The sequence below is a fragment of the Falco naumanni genome, chromosome 1, assembly GCF_017639655.2.
Source record: "Falco naumanni isolate bFalNau1 chromosome 1, bFalNau1.pat, whole genome shotgun sequence".
Lineage (NCBI taxonomy): Eukaryota > Metazoa > Chordata > Aves > Falconiformes > Falconidae > Falco > Falco naumanni.
Genome location: NC_054054.1, coordinates 127,387,890 through 127,410,538, shown reverse-complemented (window position 1 = coordinate 127,410,538; position 22,649 = coordinate 127,387,890). Strand labels below are relative to the sequence as shown.

Genomic DNA, 22,649 nt, shown 5'->3' with positions numbered 1-22,649 from the left:
GACTTGCCCTTCCCTATGCACTTACACTGCAGGCTCTGAACAACCACCTGCCTCAGAAAGACATGGGTACTCATGTAGCCTAGTCCTCCTGCTCAATCCTACCTTGTACCTCTGAGGACCATACTGCAGCTCCTGCTCAACTGGCAGCTGTAGCTCAGGCCTTGGCATGCAACATAGCAATCACGGCCCACATGGCTGGGTCTGCAACACCACCCAGACAGAATGATGTGGAAATCCCTGCATCTCAGTAGCATTACTGGCAGGAAGCAAGTGTCCCAGATGCAGGCTTATGCAGTTTTACGCACTTTCAAGACACTGAAAAACTCCCCCTTGCAGGATTACATGTGAAACAACTGGACATTCAGGGTATCAGGGTACACGGGCCCTCTTTGCCTAGACACCAGCTGAGACCCTCCCTCTGCCACACACCCCTCGGTGCCACCAGCCCACTCACATCGCAGCCCGCTGCCCTGCAGGCCGGCCTGCTCCCGGCTTTGAAACCTGCCTCCCCGCCCGCAGGCACAGGCCGCGCGTTCCATGAAGAGACGTGACCTCGAGCCATCCAGTGGAAGACGCCGCTGCCCCACCAAGGAGGTGCTCTCAAGGGGCGCTGTCTCCAGAAAAGGCGAAAACGTGCAAACAGAAACGTATTTTCTCTGCACTCCTCTTCCGCTGCAGCCGGGACAGACAGTTCCCGCTCCCCGCAGCGGGCAGCGGAGGCCCCAGCGCTTCTCCCCACCGGGAACCACACGGGTTTCCCCTGAAATGCACGGGGTCACGCCTCAGGCCCGGTCGCTGAGCGCCCCTCGGCCATGCGAGCCTCCTCGGCCGGCAGCACGACAGCTGCCCACGCAGATGCGGCCCCGCTCCCGGCACCGAGAGTGATGGCCAGTGCGCCGCGAGCAGCCCGTCCCCGCGGGCGCGCGAAGACGCCAGGCGCGTGAGGCGGGGCCGCGCCCGGGCGCCCCAGCAGCGCGCCCCGCCCCCGTTGCTAAGGAAGTGAGGTCACCAGCATGGCGGCTCGGGGCCGGGGCGGCTGAGGTGCCGATCTGAGGGGGGGAATCCGCGTCCATCCTTCCCGGGAGCGGCGGCGGCAGTTCTGCCCGTCTCGCTAATATCGAGTGGCGGGACCAGAGCCGCGATGGCGGTGGGAGCTGTAGAGCTGTGAGGCGGCAGAGCGCGAGCTGGCAGGCCGGGCATAGTGACAGAACCGGGCCGCGAACGAACCGAGCGGCCGCCATGGAGCTGAGGGTTGGGAACCGGTACCGGCTGGGCCGAAAGATCGGGAGCGGCTCCTTCGGGGACATCTACCTCGGTAAGGCGGGCGGCTCGCCGGGGCCCTTCCCGGCGGGCCCCTGGAGAGCGCTGGGGCCGGGCCGCGCTGGCCGCCGCTCCCTGTCGGGCCCGCTCTCAGCCCCGGCAAGGCCGGCCTGGCGGCGCCCGCGAAACCTCGGCTCACCCCGGCGGGGCCCAGGCTGCGCTGCTGCCCCGAAACACCCTCCGGTACGGAGTACCTCGCCAGGGGGGCCCTGCAACATCAATTTAGTATTTCCTTGACATCATGTCCTAATTTGGACAGTGGGGAAATCGGGAATTCTGGCTTGTTTAGCTGCCTCTTCCCGTTGTTGCTTGTGACCTTGGGCACTGTTAATCTTCTCGTCTGTAAAACAGGAATAAGGGTATAAATCTCCTCATTTGGGGGGGGTGGGGGGGGAAGGAAAAAAACGAACAAAGCAAACTACCACGTTAAGAAAAATGTTTTGGGAAATAAACCTGTGCAGCAGGGTTTAATATTACAGCAGTGGACTAGGAAAAATAGCTGTCACAGGAATCTTTGTTTCTTCTCCGAGGCCTAAAAAAAAAAGAATTACACAACTATGGATGACTGGGTTGCAGTTGAAAAACCCCTCAGATCCTTCAAGGAATTATCATAGTTTGGCTATCCTGTTGCTTGGACGTTGCCCCGATGTCTTACTGCATATACCTTATTCTCCTACCATGATTTCTGTACAACTGTAAAATTTGCAGGATTGGCATTGTCTTGCCTGTCGGCTTGTGTAGCTCTGTCATAATGTCTCCACGGCTTATAGTTATGACAAGCAGTGGTGGGTATGACAGGCTTTGACAGCAGGTATTTTTAAAATACTCGATATATTCTGCAAACTCTCAAACCATAAGGAATGGGTTAAATCCAGAGAAATATGAGTTCTACGACATAGAAATGAGTACTCTGCTTTTGAAAATTGTGGCAACTTATGAAAAACAAGTCAGAAAGGGGGAAGAGGTGGAACTTGCAGGGGCTAAGGTAGGTTAACTGCAAACGTCTGGAGGGTAAAACCGACCTCACTAGCTAATGCGTATGTTATGTTTGGCAGTGTAGGCAGTATGAGAGGTTCTTCCAGTGCACAGCTGGCATTCCAAAATAATTTGTTAGCTAAAGCTGCTTGTTTACAGATAGTGAAATACTGGTTGTCTGTAATATAGATCATATACGTGATGAAAAATCCATGCTTCTAGCTGAAGGTGTGTGGTTGTCTAGAGGCAGAGAACATGATTCCTTCTCTCTGCAATGCTTGCATAAAAGATTGAAGGCTGTTGTGGGAAAGGTGGTGGCAAAGCTTGTGCAAAAATCCTTACTAGCTACCGTTGGGATTTTGGGTGGAGACTAAGACAGCAGTTAAAATCTGAAGAATCTTAGATGATGTGAGAAACTCCTACTTCAGCATTTGACTACTGCTCTGGTAAGTCTGTTTATATTATAGTATAAATTCAAAGCGTAAGTAAATTGAACGTTTTTTTATTTGTCACTTTTATCTTTGCGTGTGTACAGGCCACACCAAAAGTCGCACAGGAAATATTTCTCTGTGTGTTAGTACTACTGCCATGCTGCATTTTGCACAAGGATTCCTCATCCTTCGTTTCTGACCTCTTTTTATCTCTAAGTAGCCAGGTTGATTTACTTTTAGGGCTTGCTGCAAATGTCATGCCTGAGCCAGTAGCTAGCAGAGAATTTTAAGCCTGGAAGATCCAGCTAATGGCATGAGTTTCTTTTTCCATGGGAAATTACTGTCTGTCAAGACCTGAAGCCTTTTGTAGAGGCCCATTTGGTTTGCCTACCATTATATGGTAAAACAGAGGTGTTTAAAAATCTATGGTTTTTCTGGTAATGAAATGTTGGTGTGGTTTTTTTTTTAAATAAACAGTTTCTGCTTGGTTGTTCGGACTGTACGGTAGGACATAGGTGCCTTGAAGTAACTTAAAATTCTTAAGTACACGTGCCTTCTGATAGACCTTAGTGAATCTGTAGATTAATTCAGTGTAGATTTCCAGCTCAGTTTTATGCTTTGAAAGGGAAGATGTAATTATTTTTCCCTGTTTCCGGTCCCCCTATTTTTGTGTTTGTTTTTTTTTTAATGCAGCTAGTAGGGTGTTGAAGATGTTTCAGAGTAGGGGGCGTGGACTTTCAGTCAGTCAGTCAGTTCGTTGGAATATGGAGCCAGTGACTCTCATTGTTACTAACATAGCTCTTTCTTATTCTTTCTTATTCTCCTACCTCTTTCGTTTTGTCCTCATACCATCTTCTGGAATTTTGAATGGCTCCAGCTTTGCTTGCTTAGAATGGCAGGGTCTGTGGGGCAGGATTCTGAAATGTAAGTCGATATTGTAAATAAAGGAGTGTGTACAACTTAAAAAAAAATTTTAAAAAATAATAAAATTTAGGAATTTAGTGTAGCTACATCTTTTGAAGTTACCCTCCAGAGGAAGATACAAAATAAATGGATTCCTGGGTATTCTGAATACTGTATAAGATGGACAAGGGCAGGGATCAGAGTATTTGTTTTGTTGCTCAGTCCGTGAGTTCAAATAGATATGAGTCACAAAGGCGTTGCAGCTCGTGTGTTTTCATTATTTTTGCATTATGTATATTTTTCTCTTAAGAATGAATTCTAGGTTGTAAACTAATCAAAATAATTTTCAAGGCTTTCCTTACAGTAGAGGATTTTGCAGTTTAAAAGAAATTACTTTCACAACTCTCAACTCTTTTTCACTTACAAAAGGTGACTTCTCATTATACTGCTTGTTACTACTTTTTAATTAAATTTAATATATCTAATTTAATTCCTCTCGTAGTACTGCTTCTTGCTACGTCTCGAATATTAGTATGTTTTCCTTAAAGGAAGCTAAGCTTTTGGTGGCTACAGAGTTATTTTAGAAATTTTGTCCCAAGGTTTAAGTGGGGACAGAAGTCCCTATTTGGGGACAAGGACTGGATTGCTTGGAAGAATGATTTGTAATTTCGTTCCCCCCTCATCAGTTTTGCTGGACTAAAATATTTTAATTTCATTCTTTTAATATGAAATCTCTTGTCTTGAAGGGGAGGGTTTATACAAAAGTGGAGTTTAGACTAAGGATCTTGGCTATCTTAGGTGATAAAGGCTTATTGGGAAGAATAACTATCCCAAGAAACGACCTGCTCGGTTGAGACCATGTTCTGCATGCACACAAAAAGACATAAGACATTTTATTAACTGGGGGCAGAAAGCAGCGTAATCTTGCATGAACTCACAGATAATTCCATGCACTCTTAGTTCCAGTTCCTTGTGAAGAGTTGTGCCCATTTTGAGGTGTGTGGCATTAGCCTGACTTTGTTAGGCTTGGTTAGCCTGACTTTATAGACAAGGCTGTAAAGCACTGAAGTAGCTCCTTAACCTCAGAAACAAGATTTTGCAGTTATAGTAGTTAAGTGAATACAGTAGTTCAGTACTCTGTAATGGTCAAAGAAACATATGTGGAAAAAACAGGAAAGCAGGAAAAAAATTGTAATTGTGCACCTCTGTCAGGTGCTTTGTGTGACTCAAAAAAGGGCATTACGGAGCTGGAAAAGGTACAGATCAGTGAAATGAATAATTACGGGTAATTAAAAATTACTTCTGTACAATAAACAAGAAGAGTTTTTGAACTTTGAAAAGAGTAAAGGGAAAGCGAGGTAGGGTAGAAGTCTATGAAATCTTGAACCTCGTGCAGAAAGCGAGTACAGACTTAGTTTCCTGTTTCTTTCCAAACAAAAACTAGCAGACCTCAAGCTAAGCTTTTAAGAGTGGGGATCAGAACAAACAGCAGGTGATGTACTTCACGTGATCCTAAACCATGAGGCAACACAGAAGAAAGCCGAATTCTGGAAGTAGAGATGCTCAGCAATATGTCTAAAAAGTATCACACGTCTCCTTTAGCCAAATCCTGCTTCCTAAGTTGCTTGGCTGTGAGAGCATGTATTTTCTTGACACAGCGGGTTTTTTTAAGAATGTCACTTTTACCCTATGTATGTTTAAACTTTGAAAGTGAACAGGTAAGCCAATTTCTTGGTCACCTGAATGCTGAAACAAGAATTTAATTATATTTTTAAAATGTTTTTTTGAGAGGACTGTATGTAATTCTGTATTCCGGATAATCTGCCTCCCAGCTGGATAGAATCATAAGGTCAGAATACGTCTGGAGTATATTGAGATTTAGGGAAGTTGTAGTCTGTTTCCAAGGCATAAGAGGAGGTGATCTGAATTACTAGCATTTCTTAGGTTGGCAGGATTACATGCCACACCTGTAAACATTCATCCTGAGCACTTCCACAGCAAACTAGAAGTGGAAAGGTGCCCTTCAGAAGATGCACGGGGGTGTTTTTTTTTTGAAAGGGATAGCAACAGTTTTGGCTTCCTGTGCGACAAGGTCTAATATTGTCCTTTAAACTTCTAGTCTGTTAGAAAGAATTTGTAAGACTTCAGAAGAATTTTTAGGCAATCATGGCTGAAAGTACTTCGTAATCTCTGGGTGTTTGCCATTGAGAAGTAGTTTGTTGATACTTGTTTTATTTCAGTCTTGACAAAGGAAATGCATCTCCAAAATGTGATGACCAATGTTTTCAATTATTCTGGTTTTAGGAACTGATATTGCTGCTGGAGAGGAGGTTGCAATTAAGTTGGAATGTGTGAAAACCAAACATCCTCAGCTCCACATCGAGAGTAAAATCTACAAAATGATGCAGGGTGGAGGCAAGCAAATTATTTTCCTTCTGAGATTTTACTGGTTTTATGTCTTTGATGTATGTGTGACCTGTAAGTGTTTAATGGTTATGATCTCTTTTGACATAAAAGGAGAAAGGGAAAAGGTGGCAGGGTAGGTGAAGAGCAGTACCTCAGCTCTTCTACAAGGGATGTAGAGGAGCAGTTCTTAATCCATGGCTACCAGACTTCGTGGTAACCACTAAGTTCTTCCCAGTGTTGCTCAGGGTCCCAGAATATTAAAATGTGAAAACCTCAAGCAATATATGGAACAAAGTTTGGTCCCGTACAACCAATTGGCAGTACACTGATTGACTTTTGTTTTTCATGGGTCAGTGAAAGATGATAATCACTGTTCTGGAGTGTTTAACCTGACTGCTTATTATAGTAGCACAATTCTAAATTTAGTAAACTCAGGTTACTTTTTATTATATATGTTAGTATTCTTCTGTGAGTTAAAAATATTTCCTTCCTATGGGAATTCTAAAGATAAGATGGCATTATTAGAGAACAGGAGTAGCACATCTTTGTAGCTACTGCATGGTTCTCTGCTAGGATAACTCACTCATGTATTCTGGAATTCTGGAAATCTAAGATTCCCATGCAGTGCTGGGGCATAAACTTAGTTAAGTTTTGCTTTTATTTCATAGTCCCTTGAATTCTTCCTAAATGAGGCTATACTTTACGTAAAGACTATATTCCACACTGTATCTGAAATGCAGATGCATTCTCAAATGCAAAATCATACATCTAGAAATGGATGATAATGCATAATTTGCATTTAGTTACTTTTTAATTCCTGCCTCATTCAATTGCTGCCTGCGTGTAACCTGAAGAGTCTTCGTAGAGTTAAATGCTTCCTTTATGGGCTTACTAAGGCCACGATGGCGGGTTCTTTCTGAGGGGGAATGCAGCGGAGGCATGGGCCAGAAGGTTAAGTTTCCACCTGAATAAGGATTTCTCTGTGAAGGGAATTCAGGAAAAAATAATGCATATCAAGTAGAGTTAAGAGTTTAAAATGGGCAAATTATGCCATTTCACTTCCAAAATGCATAAAATTAACTCAAAGTAAAGGCATTTGAGATTCCGAATAAGGCTACTTACATACAGGTTTAATTCAAAATATTTGAGCAATTCTACAGTTTTGTGTGAAATAACATTCCTGAGTTTCTCCAAAAAGCAGGGCTAGTTTCAGCACTTTCAAGCTGATTGTATAATGTGTCTCATAAACAGCTCTACTTTGGTAGAGATTCACCAACCAGCAAATAGACCAGAACAGGAAGAAAGATGAGTGCAAAGTAAGGGTCATAAATCATTGCAAATTGAAATGGGAGAGAGATGTATTTTATGGTGATCTTGTAGGTTTTGAAATGAAGAAGTTAATTTCTAAGGCCTTCTTCAGTAATAATATTTGGTGGTTTGTCAGTGTCTTCATTTTCAGACTTCCAGTTTGCTCCTTATTGCCATCTTGGAGACTACATGAGTATTAATACTTGTAAAATGCTTAAGGTTCAAATCCAGCAAAAAACACTAAATATGTTCAAGCTACAAGCCAAGCACAAAGTTTGGGAGGTTTCTGGGGAGGAGGAAAAAGGCTAGACCTCTGTTGCTGTAATTTTATATTGGTTCTGCAGTGAAATGATCAAATTTTTCATTTTGGAATGGCTGAAGGTTGCATAAAATATTAAGCTTCCCTGTGAGCGCAAACATCACAGTCGTGACCCTCTTAGAATTCATCTTAGGAGCCTTGAAGATTTGTGTATAAATCAAATTGTTATACTGAATAAACTGTTTCGTTTTTTCTAGTGGGCATTCCCACAATTAAGTGGTGTGGAGCTGAAGGGGACTACAATGTAATGGTGATGGAGCTGTTGGGACCGAGTCTTGAAGATCTCTTCAATTTTTGTTCAAGGAAATTTAGTCTCAAGACAGTCCTATTACTCGCTGACCAAATGGTAGGAAACTGCTTTGTTGGTCTTGACAGTGCAGTATGTTGGAATCTTAAAATTTCTTGAGAGATCAGAACCAAGTACGTTGTTTCTGTAATGTAGAGGTGAATAGGCCTGTATCAATAAAGAAAAGACTCAAAATCGGTTTTTTTTTCTCTTAAATACAAAGTGCCCTATCAAAAATTATTGCAAAGTCTAAATTGATTTTTAAAAACCAGACTTGCGTTGTTTGCAAATTAGCTGTTGTGCTGCTCAAAGACAAAAGAAATTCTCCCAAGAAAGTTTTTGTAAACAAATGTAAAATAGACACAGGGAAAGAGCTGGAGAGGTTTATGTATTGTCTCCCAAGTTATGTTCTCTTTAATGCCCTTATATTTTACAGTAAAAAGTTTCATTACCTCTTTTATCGTTAAGACAGTGTTGCTGGTGTTTTTATAAGGAAAAAAGTGTATGCCTAGTCTCTCTCAAGTGATTATTTTTTTCCTCTATATCTAGATTAGTCGAATTGAATACATTCACTCTAAGAACTTCATCCACCGAGATGTGAAGCCAGACAACTTCTTAATGGGCCTTGGGAAGAAAGGCAACCTTGTCTACATAATAGACTTTGGATTAGCAAAGAAATATCGAGACGCTCGAACTCACCAACATATTCCGTATCGTGAAAATAAAAACTTAACAGGAACTGCCCGTTACGCATCCATCAACACTCATCTTGGAATCGGTGAGCTGGGGAGAGCAATAAATAGAAACTTTAAAAGTGTCGATGCACATAATTTTAGTACAAGTAGATATTGCTTTAATGAGGCATAGAAGATGGTCCTTATTTATGGCACTTAACAGTGCAGTGTGCTTGGCTTCTTATCTCTTGATTGGGTGGGATTTCGTCAGATTGTAATTCTCAGGAATCAGCACATTGTTTATTAATTGCAAGGATGATAGGCTTTTTCTTGTACTGGATGAGTTTATCGTGGGCATAGTAACTCTCAGCTATCTCTTGTTTTTCAAAGGGTTTTTATGACAGTCTTGTTGCACGGTCTTTTTGTTTTTCCAGTAGAAAATGAAACCTAATGAGTCCACTTTTTTATACTGTTGTAGAGCAATCTCGCAGAGATGACTTGGAGTCCTTGGGCTATGTACTGATGTATTTTAACCTGGGCTCCCTCCCCTGGCAGGGACTGAAAGCAGCAACAAAGAGGCAGAAATACGAACGTATCAGTGAAAAGAAAATGTCTACACCCATTGAGGTTTTGTGTAAAGGATATCCTTGTAAGTTACTTTTCTGCAGCACGAGGCCTAACATGTTCATATTTTAGTGGGATTTCTTTTTGCTTTACACTGAATTCTACCAGACTTTTTTACTTCTCTCTCTATATCTATCTATCTCTCTCTCTCTTTTTTCTCTCTTTTTTTTTTTTTCTCTTTTATTTTTTTTTATAAATTTCCACAACCCTGCCCATGATTGGGCATCTCTGTGATAAAGATACTGTGCTTTCAAGACTGGGATCTTTCTGTTCATAGACCATTTGTAATTCTACTTTGTCTTAACTATTAGTAAACAATCATTGAGGTGCCCTCAATTCAAAGGGTAGCTTAGTACATCTGATTTGCACTGTGTTGTGTGTGCATGTGTTGGCATTGGTTGGATAACTCTTGACAGCAAATAGCATTTTGAGAAACTACCCATTTCTTCATATGTGTGGATACTGTTTCTTGAATTAATTAGATTGCATAGTCAGATGCACCTATTGCAGTTGTTTCACTTGAGAATTGTCATTCCAGGTTCACGTAGTTTGGTCTGCTGATGGTCAGCATCTGTGAGAGGTGTAAGAAACCCTCCTATATCCTAGCATCGTGCTTCAAACCTTTTCTGTTTCTCAGTTTGGTATTTACGCCACAGTAATAATGAGGTGGTTTTGAGCCCTGCAAAATGGTACTTAAATCAATTTTAAAACTTGTTAATGTTAGCTGCCATCAGGGAATATTGCTGATCTTTCACAAAGAGTGCTGTCTCTATTCTGTCCACACTCTTGGCTTCAGCAGCCAGGTATGGTAATGAGAACTATGGTTTCTGTTAGGGTTGTGTGAAAACTTACTGTCTTTGATCTGTTTCAACTGTCCCTTCATAGGTGTTCCTTTAGGTTCATTAACTGTGTTTTTTCTCTGGGGTTAACAGGCAGGAAAGACTAATTAACTTTTCTTGTGCTCTTCGTTAGAAATTCTTTCATAACATAAATTACTAATACATCATTTCAGCCGGAAAGACTTGAACTTAAAATCTGGTATTTTGATACTGCTGCTTTCTCTGGGGCATTGAATTCACAACAATATTCTTTTTTTTGCTGTGTAACTAATATTTCATGAGCCACATAAAAACAAGTGTTCAGACTAGTCTGAAAATTTGAAATTGTAGCATGACTTACATGGGAAATTGATAGTGGTCCCCTAGTTTTTGTGTGTTTTGTGAGGCAGCGGACATGAATCTTCATGTGACTTAACAACAAAGAGATGCTATTCCATGTCCTGCAAGGAATTGCGTTTAAGTATATTCAAAGGAAAGAAAGGTAAAAAACCCTTTTCTTTGTGGAACTGTAGTTTTAAACCTCTCCTCTTCCACACACACGCACCCCCAGCCTGCTGGTTAAGGAACTCTTAATATTATAGATCCTCTCTGCTGTTGGCAAATGAGATCTTTGATCTCTGTGATAGACAAGAAATTTCCCATTCAGGATTGACTTGTTAGATGGGCTACAATGTTGCCTTCCGTAGATTTCTAGTATTAGCTCATTATTTTTTTTTGTTATGTTTAGGACATTTGCTGTTGGGCTTAAGGTTGGGTTTGGGGTTTTTTTGTGATTCAGAATTACAAAAAGCAAATGTGAAGCTGAAGGAAAAAACTGGCTTTCTTCTATTACAGCTGAATTTGCCACATACTTGAATTTCTGCCGTTCTTTGCGTTTTGATGACAAACCGGACTATTCCTATCTAAGGCAATTATTCAGAAACCTCTTCCACCGACAAGGGTTCTCCTATGACTATGTGTTTGACTGGAACATGCTGAAATTTGTGAGTAGCTGATGTAGCTCTCTAAATTTATTTATTTTTTCTGTGGGGTTTTTTTATATATATAGTCAGTTTTGAGCATCTTAACTGATACTGTAAGACTCTTTTTCCTCCTCAGAGCTCTGTTGTCTAGAAAAAAAGATCATGAAATGAGGAAAAGCAGGAGATATAGGAGCCGTGAGGTGGATGTTGAATGATAGCTAAGTTGAAGTTACGGGGTTTTAAATGTGTAAGGCTTCTGAGATACTTTCTTCAGGGCAATCACCAGGCTAGGTTGCAAAATTACCGTTTGGTCCCACCTTGATCTTCAGCACAGGTCATTTGCAACTGTTGAGGAGGTGTCCAGCTGCCATAACATTATATGCGTACATTAGCATTTTGAAGACTGTCCCAGCAGCTGCATGAACAAAGTTTATGGCAGTTCCCTAGAAATTTTGTCAAAAGTCATGCCCTAGCAAATTTCAATTCATGGGTTGTCCAGTTCTTTATTTTCAGTATTTTTATCCAAATATGTAGTTGTAAGCTCAGTAATCCCCCAAGTTGTTCACTAGCCTTGACCCGTAGGGTGCAAGCAGAGCGGCTGAAGATGCTGAACGTGAAAGGCGAGAACGAGAAGAAAGATTGAGACATACACGAAATCCAGCTATGCGTGGATTACCCTCCACTGCTTCTGGCAGGCTGAGAGGAACACAAGATGTAGCTCCTCCTACTCCTCTTACCCCAACCTCACATGCTGGTAAGCAAGCAGATACCTGGATAGATGCACCTTGTAGACTACTCTAATTTTGCAGTTTGTTCCTGGTCATTGGAAATTCAAAATTAGAATTAGAATACCTGAGTGGTATTTGTCTCTGGTAAGGGTTTGGGGTTTTTGTTTGTTTTTTCTCCCCCTTGTTTATCAGTAGATTGAAAGTAATTGGATATACTCGTTACCTGCCGATTGCTACTTAGATTTCTGTGAATGTAAAGCAAAGGCCTTGATTTTGCTTGTTTGACTCTGTGGAAGTTTAATATGCAAACACTGAGAATACAGTTTTTCCAGTGACCACGTTGTAATCCCATTTCTCATTATGAGAATGTAATGTGTCTTTTCTCACAGCCAATACCTCTCCTCGGCCAGTATCTGGTATGGAACGAGAAAGGAAAGTGAGTATGAGATTGCATCGTGGTGCCCCAGTAAATATCTCATCATCTGACTTAACAGGCCGACAAGATACCTCTCGCATGTCAACTTCGCAGGTAAAAAAGATTTCTGTGTAATGGAAAATGAGGGTGATTTGATAAAGTTAATTTGCCAAAAGAACATATCAGCTAATTGATTTGTTTTCATACTGGTTTTGCAGATGATGTTGACTTGTATAAATACTTGATGTTTTAACTGAATGTTAACAGTTAAAACAGTGATGTAGCTGTAGACTACTGTAAAGAAAAAAAATTTTTTCACTTTGGCAGCAATAAGCAGAAAAGGCTCAAAGTAATAGAGTCATTGGTGTATGAGGTGATGCACAATCCTAGAGATACAGCATTTTAACCTACAGTTACGGTGTTTAGCCCCTCTGCTCATTGGATTTCTTGTATTTGTTATCAATGAGGAAGCAAGAGTAAGTTAGAGACAGTTATGAGTCATGTTTCCAAATCAACAGAGCAGAGAATGTGGGTGCAGAATAGACAAGGAATAGTTGGTGAAGAACCAAAAACTGTAAAAGTGAAGAAATGCTGTAGTGCAGTACTGTAATTCAGAGCAGATAAGAAGCCACATATGTGGATGATGGATAGGCCGCAGAAGGCTCATTTGAAGAGGACGGCAGTAGGAGGAATGACAGAGTGTGATTCATAGCCACAGTCAGCACTGAAATTATCCTCATTGGTTACAGCGACTTAACAAAGATTTTAGGAATGTTTCTTTTAAAGACTGACAGACAATGTTTAAATACATTTTTAACTCTTTAAGCTATAGCTGAAACATCCGTTTTTCAGGGTATTCACACAGACTTGTCATAAGTAGTGTGTGGCCTGGCTCTGTACAGCTTGCCTTCAGTCTTACCTGCAGAATGGGGAGTCATCTGTACTGTAGGTATACTGCAACATTACTGGGAGAGCAGTCTGTTCTGAGGACTGGTGCAGTCACCTAGGGGTTTCTCCATCACACTTCAATGCTGTGCTGGAGTTAACTGCATACTTTTTGCTGTGGACTCATTTTATTTCTCATTGATGGAGGATATTGATAAAAATTAAATTGGTTCCTTTTGGCTTCATCATTTGATTGGCAAAATTAATTATTTGGGATAGTATGTGTTCTTACACGTGACGTCTTGCCTCTAGAGGGAGTGCATTTTTAGATGGAAGCCAGGTGGGTATCTGTAATGAAGACTGAGGGTGAAATGGAGAAACAATTCTGCTGTAACAAAAGTGAAGTGGGATTTTTTGGGTTGGTTTTCAGCTGAATGAATTGTTTCACCATATAGCTGCATAAATGTTTGTCCTTCCACAATGGATGAACAGTTCGGGCACAGAAATGACTGAACGGGAGTAGGAGGCCGGTGAGGTTTTCTGTGTTGGCTTTGGTGGCAGTTTTTGCCAGTTTAAATTGTTCACTGAAGTACAATTCTTGCCACCAGAAATTCTCGTGTTGAAGTATTTTACGGCTGAAGTTTGTAAATGGTATGAAAACTAAGAGAGTAGAACTGCACATAGTTACGCATCTTGTAAATATGCATAAACCCCTGATAGAAGGATGTAAAGAAGGTGCAGCCAGACTCTTCTCAGTGATACCCAGTGAATGGACAATGGACAGTGGGCAGAAATTGAAATACAAGAAATTCCATTTAGACATAAGAAAAACCATTATTACACTGAAGGTGGGCAAGGACTGGAATAGAACCTAAGAGGTTGTGAAGTCTCCCTCTTCTGAGTTACTCAGAACACAATTGGACATTGTCCTGAGTGGCCTGCTCTAGTTGACTGTGCTTTGGGTGGTGGGATTGGACTAGATGATCTCCAGGAGCCCCTCACAACCTCAGCTGTTCTGTGAGGCTGTGACACAGAGTTCCCCCTGAACGTTTACTCAGTTGTAGAGATGGTTTCTGCGTAAAGTGTGTGTGCCCAGTATTTGTCTCTGGCATTCTGAGCAAATCACAGAAACTTTGTGTCTGTGGCCAGTCAGATGAATAATTAATGTAAGTAACAGAAATAAGTGCAGTGGTGTTACTTGACTGTGTTAGGAGAGAGTACGTATTTTTTTGCTGTATTACTGACTTGGTGCTCAGCGTGCACATACACTTTCCTAAACATTGTAAAGTATGAGTAATCCAGGTGGGTTTGCAGATACATTTTGGTTCTGCCTAACTTGTAAAATGGGAATACTCTGAGATTGTGTAGGACTGCAGGGTTTTTTGAGGAGTCTTTGAATACCCAGATACATAATTTGTGGTACGAGCCAACAGTACAGTCTGGCTTAATGGCGCATTTCCATACCTGCCCTTTTTAACACTGTGGTGCAAGCATGAGATCAGATCACTCTGTTGACTTCTTTACCATCCCGACAGCAGCCTAATCGGGATCTTCTCGTGAGTTCATTAATCAGTCATTCATTGTCTGTTGTCTTCGTTTAGTTCTTACCCAGGCAGTGAATCGCTGCTGGTCTCCTCTCATGGTGACTGAATAACAGTGTGCGATTGTAGTACAATTTAAACAGCTTCCCATGGGCCTCAGATTTGGAAGGCAAGAGGGATCTACTTAGACTTTACTTTATAACACTTGCCCTTGGGCTCGTTAGAGAAAATTTGCTTTTCATTTTCCCAGTTCTTGCTTACTCCATAGCAGGCAAGATGGCTCAAATTGTTGCAAGTTTTCATAGCTTGTGCTCTTACCGTCTTCATAATGTTGAAGTAATTCTTCCATAATCACAATGCATCCTTAGATGTTGACCAGGTTACCGATTAAAGTCATGGTCCCGTTGTCTTTATACCTTGTTCTTAGTCAAGAAAACCTCAAGTATCCAGGTCACGTGGCAAGGTTATTAAGGAGAATTTTGATTGGCTAAGTGTAAGACTATAGAAAATCATCTATACCGCTTACCAGGAGAACAGTAAAGAACAGCTTACCAGGAGAACAGTAAAGAACAGCAGCTGTTTGTCCGTTCCTGTTCCAAGTGTGTTAGTTTCCTTTGTAAGTCTTAAGTAAACATGCCACTGCTGTTCCTGTTTCAGGAAGTGCTTAGACCATACTCCTGGTAGAAAGCAAAGTTTGCTATGCGGATCTACTGATGTCTTATGTTAAGGACTACATTTTTTATTTATAACTTGATAAATCGGTTTTGTTATTTTATTTGGATGCATTTGTTTGCTAAGGCAATGCTGCATCTGCAATCCCCACCTTCCGTCATCTAGAGGAAGGGCTACTGCCTGTTGAACTCTGGGCAATGGAGATTTGCAGAAGTTACTCAAAGAAATAATGAAAGCTGCTTACTTCTAGGTAGAGTGCTTAAAGATGACTCCGCATTTTTATCTTTTTTTAAAAAATGAGTTCTGATTAGTTCGATCTGAAAGTGAAAACTAAGGCTGGGAATGTAGCTAATATGAATGAAAATTCTCTTATGGAAAGTATGTTCCTCCCAGAGAAATTTAACACTCAGAGAAATGGTAATTGGTAAGGATAGCAAAGTAAGTGTCATGTATATTCCCCACCTCCAAGGTATTGTCCATGCAGTACCTAAATTATTATCATTAGAAAGACTAGTGCTTTGTAACACTAAGTAATGAGGGTTCATTGGAGTAATAGCTAGCACGTCTTCAAAATGGTTCATGAAACTTCAGTGTTTATAAGGAAATTATGTAAATTTGATGTCACACATTATTCAGTAGTTCTCTTGATTATATGGAAGCGAATGCAACAGCTACAAACCTGCAAGTTGTGAGATGTTTGGCGGTGATAAAAGTTAGTGAGAGTTGAGCAGTCAGGTAAAGCTATTCAAATAAAATGTGCATTACTGCAGTACTCCAAAGCCTGATTAGAATGATGGAGTGGAGCCCATTGTCTTGTATGTGGGAACTATGTCTGTGATAAGCAATGACTGAGGAGGCATTAGGTGTAATGGTGGAGAGGTTGGTGTGATGTCATAACAAAAGGGAGTAACTTCATCCTTGAATCTATGTATGGTATAGTAATGAACAGAAATTGAGACATTATTTCATGTCATTAATGAGACAGATGCCGGAATATTATGCTTAGTTCAGTTCTCGGAATCTTAAGTTGTTGGAAAACGGTATGTAACACAGAGAAGAGGCATAAAGATTGAGCTTGGGAAAACAGGTTGTACAATGCAAGAGTTTCAAATCAGCGTTTTTCAAGTTTGTCTGAAAGGTAAGAGATCATCTTAAGTTAGTTGGTGTAGTATTTTAGAAACTGATTTTAACAGGAGCTGACATTTATGCAAAAGACATATGTGAAGAACCTGTTGCTTAACATTAAAACCACTCACATTTTAAAAAAAAGTGGAACTGAGGTCTAAGTGAAGGCAGTTAGCCACTGAAACAACTTCTTTTAGAAGTAGAACATCTGTCCCCTTTGCTTTTGCATCAAAACTGGACTCATTTCTAGGTGGTGTCTTCAGGTCTAAAGTAAGCCTAAGTTACAGGTCTCTGTGCAATGAAGAGCTGTGATCTGTGCTGGACAGAAAATCATACCAGCTGTTAGAAGATCCTTCTGCTCTTAAGGTCTGTGAGTGAATTGTTCAGTTAGTCTCCTTTACGTGGGCTTCATAAACGTTAAGAAATGTAGTAAAGGAGATCATGAGTATTCATTCCAGTAGGCACTACTTTGAATCATTCTGTCAGTCCACGTTGCACACACAGACTGCATCCTGAAAGCAATGATCATCTCAAGAGTCTAGTTACGGGTGAGTAGCCTTCATTTCCCTTCACAGAAGGTTCAATCTGACTGTTCATGATATGCAGTAAATTGTTTAATATTTTTTTTCCTGAATGTGGCATGTTCAGCATTCAACCATCAAAGCTGTGCATAACTCCCACTGGTAATTCTCTCTGTAGTTGGAAGAAAAAATTGGAATGCTGCACAAAGAAATATTTGATTAAGACTCTTTGACAGGAGAAGTTTTTAGAAGACTGTAGCCAACAATGGCATTGAACAACTCAAGTGTTGTGCTGCTTCCCTGGAGGAAAAGCAACATACTTCCAATGCCCCTGCATTTTCCATCTCCTCATGAGCAAATCTTTCTCCATATATCTATCTTTTAATAGGCATCATATTCTGCATTGTTCTTCTGACCCTGTCAGCTTTCTTTGAGGAATAATGATTTGTTCCTTTTACGTATCTCTTAAATTGATAGAAATGTCTTTTAGAAGTCTGAAATCAAAGCTCCTCGAAAAATATGTTTGCTACTACAGGTTTAGGTTGGATATTTGTTAGACATCTTAATATATTGGGGCAGTGGAACTGTTACAAATTGCTGTCTTTTCCCCTACCTCAGAATAGCATTCCTTTCGAACACCATGGCAAGTAGCTGCTCGTCTCCTTTCGTTGGAAGGCAGCACTGGGTGAGTGCTTCTCATTAGACACCAAAACTTTGGAAGGGGTGGGGAAAAATAATCTTTGGAAACGTCCGACTTTGCTTCTTCTCCTTACGTTATCTCATAGTTGTACCTGTGCCTTCTGGTCAGGTGCTTGAGGGAGCTTTGGTTATTCTCTTGACTTAAAAGTAAGTGTCCTTCCAAAAGCTGGAACTATTGCTGCTGTTCCACTTGGACTCTTAAGCAGAATTGACAAAAAGAGCAGCTTAAAAAGTCCCTAAAATTGTTCAAGCATCAACAATAAAATAAAATAACCAAGTCAAAATTTTAGCTTTTTGAGAATTACATGTCTTTCCAGGGATGTTCATGCAGCAATATGTCATCCATTCAAAACCAGATCTGCTTCAGAATTGTAAAACCAAAATGCTTTTAGGAAGACTAAATTGACTATATTACTCAAATGAGGCTCTGTCTTGTCATGAATGGAATGTTCTACCACAGCTGTATCCATTTTTCAGTGTTTATATTCTTCTCTGTTCCTTATGAGCTGTCATTTTAAAAATACTCAGATCTGTATTTTAAAAATATTCACATACTAATGAGATTAGTTTGAATATGAGCATCTTGGTGGTAGACAGGCTTTGATTTGGGTATTTAGAACTCCTTTCCACTGTTCAGTGCGGTAGAAGTTTCTGCCTTTCTGTGTGCAGCTTTTGGCTTTTTAGTCTGTTCTGCTTTTGGCAATAAGAGGTTTAATCAGGGAAATAAGTTTCAGTTGGAATCTGAACCTTAATGGCTGAAGGATGCTTTCTTAAGTATTTCAGGAGCTTCTTTGCTTTGCTTCTCATTTAAAAAGGCTGTGAGATTTTTCTGTTCCTTAATAAATTCTGTTGTATAGCTCTGTCTGCTGCCTCACTTTCTCTATAAAACTTAAGCTTGCACTAATTCTGTATCTCTAGTTGGTGAAGAATCCTGCATTCCTCTTCCGTTTTCCCCTCCTGCTTTGTGTGCTTGGCTGACTGTGCACAAGCTGCTTCATAAACAGTTTGTAACCTTAAAAAAGATCCGATTGTAAATGGCAGCTTAAACACTTTAAAGTCCAATTGTTAGACTGTAATCAAAAATAAAAAATAATTAAAAAGGAAACTCAAAGCTTTGCATTGGAAAGCTTGTGTGCTGGAGACATGCACATTCGGGTCTGCTCAGGGTTGTGTCTGCGTTGGTTGGCCTTTGCTGTGTGCTTTACTATTTGTAGCTGTTTACAACTGAAATTAATACTGAATACTGATTCAACTGCTTAGACATTTCTCACTTCTTAAAATTGCAGTGATATGTGGTTATTTTTCACTTGCATGTGAAAGTGTTACTGAAATAACATTGCACTTACTGAAATGGGTCGAGCTGGAAATAATGAAGTGTCTTGCAACAACACAATGTCCCATGAAAAAAGAAAAGCCATTGAAAATAATGAAATTTTTTTGGCCCTCTTATTTGGACATTTTTCCCCCATAATTAATTATTCATCGAGTCCATTTCTAGACATAGGTAGTGTTTTCCTCTGGTTTGTTTTTTTCCTCTGTGCATGTTTACGCTGTCTTGACTTTTCTTCAAAACACCCCCTATGGCTGGAAAGGTGAATTTTCCATGTTAACTTCTAATAAAGGAGGAAAATACAGGGAACTTCATGTAGCTGCAGGTGGGTGTGAAACATCGTATAGCTTGTTGGATTTTAAATTTACTCCCTTACTTTCGGCAGCCAATTATTTAAAAGTACGTTGAGAGCCACTTGTTTGTTGACTGTAAGGATATGTGCTGATGTTGTCTTGTTTTTTGGCTTTGGTAGATTCCTGCTCGGGTAACTACCAGTGTTCTCCAGTCTGCTGTGCACCGATGAAAATTATTTTGCCATGGAGGGCAGATAATGCATGGCTGATCTCCTATGTTACCAATGGCTTTACTAGCAAAAATACCCTAAACTAGAGCGGAAACGTTACAATTGGAGTTCTCCATGTGACTTAAAAAGCACTTGGAGGAACATGGACAGACTCCAGCAGCTGCCATTACAGGACGCTTTTGCCAGAAACCCAATGACCTTAAGAGAACCCTGTGGTAACAGGGCTGGAAAAGAAAGACGGTTTACAGAGTTGACCGCCTGTTTTCGGATGGCCATTTCAGTTTTCCCTCCACAGGCGGCAGACTTTACCCCCTTTTTATTATTCTACTGTAACTATAAATCTTTTACTTGGTTTAAGAAAGTTTTTTGTATCATTTTGCTAAAATTATTGGCTTAATTCTCTGTAAGGAACTCTTGCTTTTGTCTGATTCAAAAATGTAGAATATAAACATAAACTAAAGACAATTACTTGAAATTTCTTGTTTTAAAAAAATAGTCTGGCAGGGAACATGTAAATGAATCAAAATTATCTGACTTTATTTAAACTGTTTACTTATTTGTGTGGTCCCATTCTGAGATTGTTTCCTCATGAAATTTTTAAAACTCTTAGAATTTTACTTTGCTGTTTGCTGTCTTCATTCACATTTAACTTTCTGTGTAACACAAAGGGATTTTTAGTATTCATTCTTTTTCATAAAAGAGAACTAAATACCCTGCAGAAGAGACTTTAGTAAAGAAGGTGATAATGGATTTCTTGTTTTGTAAAGAATATGAAGGACAAAGTGAAAGACTGGCATCTGAGGGATTTAGAATTTGAAAGCTTGTCTTATCTCTCTGCTTAGTTTGGGTAAATGGATAGTTTCAAACATTGTTTTTATTGGTAAAATTGTATTTCCTGCACTCTGAGGCTGGTTAGCTTGGAGGGCATTGCAAGTGGAAAATACACATTGCTACTGAGTCTTCAGTGAATTTGAGTGTTTCATCCAGCATCTATGTTTAAAAATAAATAAGTTGATTCAGGCCTTCTGTTTCATGCCACGACTCAAAAAAGGAATTCTTATCAAAAACAAACAAAAAAACCCAAAAAAACCAAACCCAAACAAAACCAAATCAACCTATTCTTGCTGTGAAGTCCTGAGAATTTTCACAATTCAGGTACATACCGTATTTAATTCTTAACTATTCAACCTGAGTAGCTAGGAACGGATGACTCGATGTGCTTAGGTTGTCCAAAAAAAACGTTGCAGGTGTTGTTAGCACCTGTTGGTTATGGAATATGGGAGATTCTTCGCATTGTTTGTTACTTTAAATGATCTCATAAAATAAAAAGTACTCAGAACTGTATCAGAAGTACTGTTTATACTAGTGTGACTGAAGTAATGGGAAGTTCCACGTTGGAAATGGAAAGTATATAGAGAGATTTTGTTTGAACAGTTAGGTATTTTGAGAAATTCTTCCCTGCTTGAAAACCAAATTTTTTTTAAAGGCCTACTGGTCTTCAAAGTTTTATGAAAAGTAATTTTTATTGGTTTAGTGTCTATGAATTCTGTTTTGCCCCTCTCGAAGGTCCACATATTATTAGTCACTCTTCTTTGGATGTTTTCAGAACATTAGCTACTTGCTTGTGTGTACTCTGGGTCTGACTTGGGGAAAGCGGTGTTTGGGAAGAGTGTAGTGGAAAAGCTTACGAGTTTGATCCATGGATAAGTTTGCATAAGATAATTATTTCCTCAGTTACTATAAACTTCAGTATTTTAGGCATGTGCACTACCATTTGAACAGTTTTACACTTCACTGTGCTTTCCTTGTAAATATCTGTCGTTAATAATGTACTGTTAGAGGGACTTACAAAGGCAGCCTCTTTATTCTGTCTGTATCTGGAAAATTAGATTGCTGTGCTATACTTAAAAGTTGACTGCAGACTTCTAGAATTGTACTCACTTGTAGGCAGTTTTTGTCCTTCATAATAGTTAAATTCCATCATGTGGAAAATAGACTGTCTATATAAACCTGTGTATTGGAAACCAGTATCTCAGAGCACTTCATTTGTACTACCACTGTATTTGTGTACTTTAACAATTGTGTAAATACATTCATAATAACTTCTATTCTTCTTTGGTGTAACTTACTTACAATGAATCCTTACTCTTTACTTGGTGTAACTTTTTTTTTTCTTTTTAAGGGGTTTCTGTACCTACAAAGAGCATTGTCAGTTGCAAACATTTGAAGACATTGTCACGGTGCTAAAGCTTTCACTGAAGGATTTTGGTAGTCATGGTCAGAATGCAGCAGTTAGGGTATACAGGAAGAAAGAGAAGGCATTCATTGCTTTACTCACAGACATCATGTTCTTTTGTCTCTTTAAAGGTAAATGTTTTTGTTTGGATATTGCTTCTTTTCTAGAAGTCTTTTCTACAAATGCTTTCTCTTATCAAATAATACATTGTATTGGTAGGAAGTGTGGGAGGAGAACTGCTATTCAGACTTGATCAGTTATGGGAGCTAGGATAAAAGCAAGAAAAATACGAAGTTCTACCCACAACACACTGTATAATAAAAGTCATGGCTTTTGCTGTGCAATTCTCAAAACTCTATTCATAATCTGAAGGCGAATGCACCTTCAGGAATCCTCTGTTTTTCTCATTAGCAGGCCTTGAAAAGTTGGAATGATATTTAATTGATCCTCACAGATTTCATTTAGAACTGGCTATGTGCTTTTATGTGTGCTGCTGTTTTACATAATATTGATGGTTGCAGAGTCCCTGAATTCTTTGTGGTCCAAGTACATTGAAAACAATTGAAAATAAATCCTACGCTTTGAGAGAGATATTAAGTAAAAGCATGTAAGGAGTCCATGTTAATTCCATGTTAACATCATGAAGGAACTCAAAATCTCCCTTGAAGGGGAAGGCGTGTAGAACTCAGAGGCATCTCATCCTTCATTCTCCAGTGGGGAAAAATATTACACGCACAGCTATTTGTTGTCTTTGTTTCCCCACCTTCCAGACCTCAGAGTGGCAGCTCTTCTGTAAATCTGTCAAAGGCAACACTTTCAGCAATTGAATTTCTCAACAAGAATCTTTACAATTAATTGTAAGTAGATCATTAGCTAAAGTGTACATGTTCATTTCAAGAATATTTATTTTCTCTTTGTAAAAGAATG

General features: G+C 39.9%; 1 protein-coding gene across 10 annotated transcripts; it reads left to right on the top strand.

The window, feature by feature from the left end:
- The first annotated feature begins 987 nt into the window (after nt 1-987).
- On the top strand, nt 988-22,319 carry CSNK1D (casein kinase 1 delta). Of its 10 annotated transcripts, XR_005826074.1 has the most exons (11): nt 989-1,315; nt 5,934-6,044; nt 7,860-8,008; nt 8,498-8,726; nt 9,101-9,271; nt 10,920-11,068; nt 11,630-11,801; nt 12,165-12,304; nt 17,553-17,619; nt 19,226-19,288; nt 19,436-21,592. XR_005826074.1 is itself a non-coding variant. In XM_040582308.1 (10 exons), exons 1-9 carry the CDS (start codon nt 1,240-1,242, stop codon nt 17,583-17,585), a joined length of 1,230 nt encoding a protein of 409 aa, XP_040438242.1. In that variant the 5' UTR covers nt 989-1,239; the 3' UTR covers nt 17,586-17,619; nt 21,669-22,319. The 10 variants fall into 10 exon arrangements, 7 of the variants coding, with proteins under 7 accessions (XP_040438243.1, XP_040438242.1, XP_040438241.1 ...); XR_005826075.1 differs by lacking the exon at nt 11,630-11,801; XM_040582308.1 differs by lacking the exons at nt 19,226-19,288; nt 19,436-21,592 and adding an exon at nt 21,669-22,319.
- Nucleotides 22,320-22,649: the final 330 nt, after the last annotated feature.

What these genes read in the sequence shown, in the direction of transcription:
- CSNK1D (XM_040582305.1), top strand. Translation starts at nt 1,240, where the DNA reads ATGGAGCTGAGGGTTGGGAACCGGTACCGGCTGGGCCGAAAGATCGGG. An exon ending in TATTACTCGCTGACCAAATG is followed by an intron (nt 8,009 to 8,497) that starts GTAGGAAACTGC and finishes CTCTATATCTAG; the next exon opens with ATTAGTCGAATTGAATACAT. An exon ending in CTCGCATGTCAACTTCGCAG is followed by an intron (nt 12,305 to 19,435) that starts GTAAAAAAGATT and finishes TGGCTTTGGTAG; the next exon opens with ATTCCTGCTCGGGTAACTAC.